General features: G+C 44.5%; 1 protein-coding gene across 1 annotated transcript in view; it reads left to right on the forward strand.

Moving 5' to 3' along the window:
* Nucleotides 1–1652: 1652 nt before the first annotated feature.
* The window catches only part of SLC36A4 (solute carrier family 36 member 4), an 88749-nt gene continuing 83603 nt past the window's right edge, over nt 1653–6798 (forward strand). The window contains 3 exon segments of the mRNA XM_032442216.1: nt 1653–1768; nt 1770–1861; nt 6430–6550. Coding sequence (XP_032298107.1) covers nt 1683–1768; nt 1770–1861; nt 6430–6550 — 299 coding nt within the window. The 5' untranslated portion in view covers nt 1653–1682.

A 6798-nucleotide genomic window follows, 5' to 3' on the forward strand; every position in this document is an offset into this window, starting at 1 on the left:
CTATGGCAATCAAATCTGTGAACAAGAGGCAGTGGGAACAAACTGGAGCACTGGAGATTCTTATCTGAACACCAGAAGCCCTTCTGTGCTGTATGTGACAGAGCACTGGCACAAGCTGCCCAGAGAGGCTGTGAGGTCTCCTTCTTGGACATCTTTCAAAGCTCCTGGGGTATGGTTCTGGGCACCCTGCTCTTGTTGTCCTTGCTTGTGCAGGGCTGGAATAGGCAGTATTTTTAAGTAATACTGACCACTAAGATGCTGACCTTTTAAGACAGTTCAGGATGTTGAGATTTTGCCAAAAAGCAAAAATAGGAATGCTTGAAAACTTGCCATTACATACCACAACATAAGGAATTTATAGGAAAGGAAGCTCACAATTTTGACTGGTGAATTGGAAATATATATAAATGTTTTCATGTCAGCGATCAAATGAGGCGTTGCTCTTTGATTCCTAGGTAAGCAATAAGCTGTTTAGGATGCGATGAAATGTGGATACAGCATTTATATTCAAGGTGATATCAAAGTGTGCTCATGTGGTCATGATATGTGATGTTTTATAACATGATATGTTATAAAAGTGATATAAACCTTGGAGCAATGCCAACCATTTGCCGATCAGACAGGATTACAGGCAAACAGATGGCAACATAATTGAGGGCTACCAGTGGCTCATTAAAGCATCATGCAAACTAATCATCTTGTAATTTAGAACCTGCATAAAGCATTAAAACATGAACTGCTACAAAAAGGAGAAGTATCACTAGTCAGATGCAGGCAGAAAGCTTTTCAATGTGTTTGTATGTCTGCACTTCTGATGCATCAGGTACAGGCTCAAAAGGACGTGCCTTTTTGGATGACATACAATTCAACTATAAGAGTTATTGCCTCAGGGTGGTCTGGAAAACAAATATAAAGAGCCTGAAAAATAAACTCTGCAAAGAATTGGAAGAAAAGTCCCTCAAAACTTGAGAAACCTCTAAACTAAATCGAGTTGATATCTGTGGAAGAAGCCAGTAAAATCAACGAGTTGAATCCATGATTTCTGAGAGGGATTCTGCAAATGCTATTCAGAATACGAAGCTTAAGGTAAATATGCATTTGTTGACTGCAATATTCACAGCATGAAGTCATTTTGCAGTGATGGATGGATGTAGAGATAAACCAGATGCCTGTATTTAAGTAAATCCTCCCATTCTTACTAAAGAGGAACAATACAAACATAGTAAAACTAGGAATATCCATCACAGCGTGGACTCTCCTAAATGTTCTGAACATTTATTGATCTCCACCAGATATTTGATACATTTTTTGGAGCATACTTGATAAATCTTCCTCAATACATCACAAGCCTCTTCCCTTCAGGTCTGAGTTGAAAAGGTGAAAAGGACCACGATGATCATCCAGTTCCAACCCCCTGCTGTGTGCAGGGTCACCAACCACCAGCCCAGGCTGCCCAGAGCCACATCCAGCCTGGCCTTGAATGCCTGCAGGGATGGGGCATCCACAGTGTCCCTGGGCAACCTGTTCCAGTGCGTCACCACTCTCTGTGTGAAAAAATCCCTCCTAATATCTAACCTAAACCTCCCCTGTCTCAGTTTAAGAGGTGTGTCTTGCTGGGCAGCTGCTATCAGACACCAGAGCTCAGCACGGGGCGCATCTGGTAAGGCTTCAACACACCCAACATGGCGCCCACCGCCAGCCCAACCCAGAGGACCAACCCCACTCCCTCCCGCGCGTCCTCTCCTTCCGCCCGCTATCTATGGTTCGCCGCATGCGCAGCATTGTGCCGGCCGGCTCCACATTGGCGGAAGGGCTCGGAGCAGCCGGTGTGAGATGGACGCCACCGGCGGGGAGGAGCTGGGTGAGCAGCGCCGTGCGGGTCGCTAAAGGGAGAAGCCGGTGGGCAGAGAGACGGCAGCTCGCCGCGGGGGCGTAGAGGGGAGCGGCGTGAGGAGCGGCCGGACCTCGTCCTTCCCCCCTCCCTTGGAGGCGGAATGGTTCGGCCCACGGGGGGATGCGCTGCAGCGTTCGGCGCATCGCGGCGGGCGGGAGGAACCATCCCACAGTGGGGAGGGGGGCGCTGAGCCGCGTCGCTCCTCATGAGCGGACCGGAGCCGGTCCGGCTCGGTGGGGACATGGAGAGGGGCTGAAGGGCTCACGGGGGAAGCTTCTTTGTTTCAGTCAGCTGTTCACGTTTGCGTGGATGCCAGACCTTCAGAATGAGGTTATTGCTGTTATTTATGGGATTAACTGCAAGTTAGCAGCGTGCTCAGGTGGCCAAGAAGACTGGTGGCATCCTGGCTTGTATCAGAAATAGTGCAGCCAGCAGGAGCAGGGAGCTGATGGTCCCCCTGTACCCAGCACTGGTGATGGTGCTCCATGAGTTTTAGGACCCTCACTGCAAGGATGACACTGAGGTGCTGGAACAGGCTCATAGATGGGCAGTGAAACTGTGAAGGGTCTGGAGCACAGGGCTGGTGGGGAACTGGGGTTGTATCGCAGAGGAGGAGGCTCGGGGAGACTCAATTGCTGTGTACAAGTGCCTGAAAGGAGGTTGTAATGAGGTGGGGGACACCCTCTTTTCCCAGGTAACAGCAATAGGATGAGAGGCAGTGGCCTCAAGTGTCACCAGAGGAGGTTCAGATTGGATATCAGGACAAGTATCTCCTCAGATAGAAATAAATATTTAGAATAAAATATTCTGTATTCAGAATAAATTGGCTTCTACAACACAGTCTGTAACGGAGAGAAACATACAATGCAAGGTTACCTCCTTCTGCCCCAGATAATAAATAGCTGCACTATGCATAGCACACATAGCACAGAGAGCTAACAAAATATGTTAACTTAGACTCTATTTCATTCCTCTTGCATCCAAATGGAGTTATGGTAGCAGGAAGTGAGCGGGGGTTTGGCTGGATGTGGTTGGATAGGATTATCTGTTAGCTCCCCCTGGGGCTAGGAAAGGACTCACAAGCCATACAGTCCAGGCATTGATGCTGTGGGCGCTGCTGCTCATTCACCACCTGCTCACTGAGAGCTGTTGTGGTGGTTGTGGGGTTACTAAACAAAGTGGTAGAGCTGGTGAGTCATGTGTGTTTATAGACAGTGCTGCACAGTTCACCTTATGCAGAAAACACTGTGAAGGTTCTTCATAGGCTGAAGGTTTGGGTGTGGAGGAAAATACTTGTGGTTAAAGGCTTAGCTAAGAGTTATGTTGTGCATTGCTGTGCACAGGCCTGGTTGTTAGTCTTGTCCCATGTAGAAGCCACAGCTCGGTTATGTGTGTGTGTTATCAGCGTAGCCCATGATAAAATATCAGCTTCAAATCATACTTAGGCTAGTATATAGACCTAGTGCTTCCAATTTTTGCTTTTATGAAGCAATTAAAACAATAGCAAATTAAATAGAGTCTGCATTCCTGTAACAGAGATTGTGAGTCACTCTCTGTTTAATAAACACTCTGTGGTACCGTGAATCTCCTGCTGTGTCAGCAAGTTCTTGTGTAGGAGCTGTGAGTAACTGAAGTATCTGAGATTCACTTTAATGCTTTTGCCAGGCATATAATGTACATAGGTTGCTCCGAAAGTAATGCCTCCTATTTGTTTCCTTGGAAATGACAACAGATACGAAGAGCTCAGTGACACTGTACATTGAGCTACAACACTGTGCAGTGGTTGTGACCACATTGCTCTCCATAAATGATCAGCACGCATTGATGAATGTCAGTGGGAACCATCTTTTTTCACATGAAAGCATCCAATTGCATGCTCTGCACTTCCATGTCAGATACTGTTCTGACAGGCTGCCCCTCTGCTGCCATCTGGTGTGATGCCATAACACCAGCATCCAACTCTGATGTTGTGGACTGACAATAAAATAGGAGGCATTACTTTCATGTAGTTACTCGAGCAAGTTCTGTCACCTTCCATAAACAGAGTAAAACCAGCTGATACAAATGACGATAAGCAATATCCTGCCCTTAAATCTTTTCATGCTTACATGTTAAATCCAGTTCTTGCTGTTAGATCATGCTTCCCAAACCCTCAAGGGAAACAAAAACAAGTTGCTAAATTGATTTGGAAAGCAGGTTTTAGATAAGAATTTGCCTGGGGGGGTGAACTTCTCCGAAGGAACAACAGGAGATTATTTGACTGCGGTTTTCATATTTCTTTGTCTTTTAACTTGGTTGGCAGCTGTGGAAACAGCCTCATCCTTTTGTTGCTCTTTCAGCTATAGATGATGGAGTTTTGCCCCTTGTGGAGCTGAGGGGTTCAGGTGATTTTTGGAGTGTTAATTGCTTGAGCAATACAGAAATACTAACTGAAGTCCTTAGCAAAAATACGTTTGCTTGCTGCAGGACTTTCTTACTAAGGGATTACTTGAGAGTGCTATAGATAGGTTTAGAATTAAGTACACTTAGTAACAGCTCAGCAGTTTCTTTGTCAGTAAGTCTATAGAGGTGTGGTTGAACTGTAGGTGGTAGCCCCTGCTGTGGGCTGGTTGCTGCCCAACAGATCAGGCTGCCCGGGGTCCTGTTCCTGCCCTTCAGAACCTCCAGGGATGGGGCATCCACCACTGCTCTGTAAATACCATTATTCAAGTGGATCTTGAATAGTGTATAATGTTGGGATGCATTGGGGCAGCTTGGTGGAGCAGGAACCTAAGGAAGACTGAGATGTATGCTATACCATATGCTTCATGAGGCAATGGTCAGCCAGGTTCACATCCAGCTGGGGTCTGGCATGCTTGTGCTGGTCTTGTAGTTTGAATTTAATGCCCTATTTATTCTAAGAAGTACTCTAAGTTAACATACATATTCCATGCTAAAGCTCTGGCAGTGACTGCGTACTTCTCACAGGCGGTCTCAGGCTGGGTCTGTGTAGGCTGAGTGCTTGCTCTTCTACTTTGTGGGTATGTATCTGCTCTGTGGGACAAAGGAAGGTTAAATTATTTTCACCGATGTGCTCTACACAACGTGCTTGGATCCATTAGATGTGCGTAACATCCCAAATTAGATATCAGCAGAAGTATGGACTGTGCAGCTGGGACACAGCTGCAGTACCCCAGCAGTAGAGATCTACCGTCAAACACAGAGGGATGCTGAGCAAGCTGCACGATCCAAAGATGATATTATGCCTTACCGCTATCACTGGTGGCTGATTCATTCCTATATTGTAGCCCCAAGCTGTATATGAGTCAGGGGATCAAGGAAGAATGATGGGAAGAAGGAGGCAATTCAGGAGCTTTGGAATGCCTGGTTATAGGTGGAGAGGTTGCAGTCCCTTCTGGATGATGAATCATTCTGGAAAGTCAGCATCTGCATTTTGTAGATGAGAGAACATCCTTGTGCTTCCATGCATGCTAAATGCAGGGAGTTTAAATAAATTAGGATTGTATGTTTTGTCTGACCTGCGTATGTCTTCTGTTTTGTGAACTCTTACATTCAAAAGCACTTTACTGTTTGTCACAGTCAACTGCTGAGTGGAACAAATGAGTTCAGCTGATTTTCAGCATATTCAGTATTTCCTATCAGGCTCTGTGCACATATCTTGTTTTTACATCAAGTAGTGATTTTATTAGGTTGATTACAAGAAGTCCCTAAATAAAACTTGTACCTGGCAAGTGTTCTGCCCTGTACTTTGGAAAATGCCAATTGTCCATCCCTTCTTTGAAATGCTTCTGCAGTGGCATTGGTGTTACGCATCTGTTTGAGATCTATTTTATGAATGGGTGCTGCAGAAGGCAAATAACCTTTTTGCTGTCGGCAGGATTTGTTTTATTTAACTGTAATCATTTAGAAATGGTTATAGTTTAATCAACGCGGAACTGGCAAAAGCTGTTAGTGTTGTCTGAGAGGCAATTTTCACTGCAGGCTGCTCGCTGTTGCTTAGAGCTGTTATTTAGCTGGATAGCAAGATTGCTTATGTTGACTGCAGTGTCAGTTTAGGCTGCTTTAAAAAGATCTTGAAATTGCAGTTCACGCATGTAGTTTAATTCAGTTATCTGGGTTTTCCTGACAGTGATAGGGGATATCTGTTAGTGTACCTGTTGTACCAGTCAGTTGTCTTGGATACAGGACTTGAAGGTATAATGAGTAGGTCTGTGATGATACTGTGCTGGGAGGAGTTGTTCACTCCCTTATGGATAAAGAGGCATTGCAGGGAGATCCTGATGATTTGAGAGGGCTGGGTGACCAACCATAATGAGTTTAACAGGAGAGAGTGCTGAATTCTGCATCAAGGTGGGGCAACCCTGGATCAGTGTACAGATGTGGGGACATATGATGCAAATAACCATCTCTCCAAGCCAGCTTTGTACTTGGTAACATAAAGGAATCTCAAGGAATGGCAAATTATTTAAAAATCATCTTTTATTTCTAAACAATACATTTGTGTCTAAGACTAACTTTGTTTTGACTCTGTTTAGACATGGAAGTAATGAAGCCCTTAATTGATGAACAAAGTTCAGATGTTTCGGATGAGGAGCGTGAAAACAAATTCCTGCCAGTTGAGAAGCATTACCAACTTGACAGTAAAGACGGCATTACGTACGTATCATTCTTAACTATCAGCTTGTTAAAGTTTGTTGCCTCCGACTTCCTTCTCATAAGTAGTTTACTAAACTCTTAAGTGGTTTACCTGCAGCCATGCTATAGTTTTGGAGGTATACATAGATCCATTGATAGGTATACTTAGATACATTGATACATAGATGCTTAAGATTATCATTATATTTATTATTATTATATTAATTACATTATTATTATTTAATTATTATTATATATCACATTGAAAA

This window comes from Coturnix japonica, chromosome 1 (assembly GCF_001577835.2).
Source record: "Coturnix japonica isolate 7356 chromosome 1, Coturnix japonica 2.1, whole genome shotgun sequence".
NCBI lineage: Eukaryota > Metazoa > Chordata > Aves > Galliformes > Phasianidae > Coturnix > Coturnix japonica.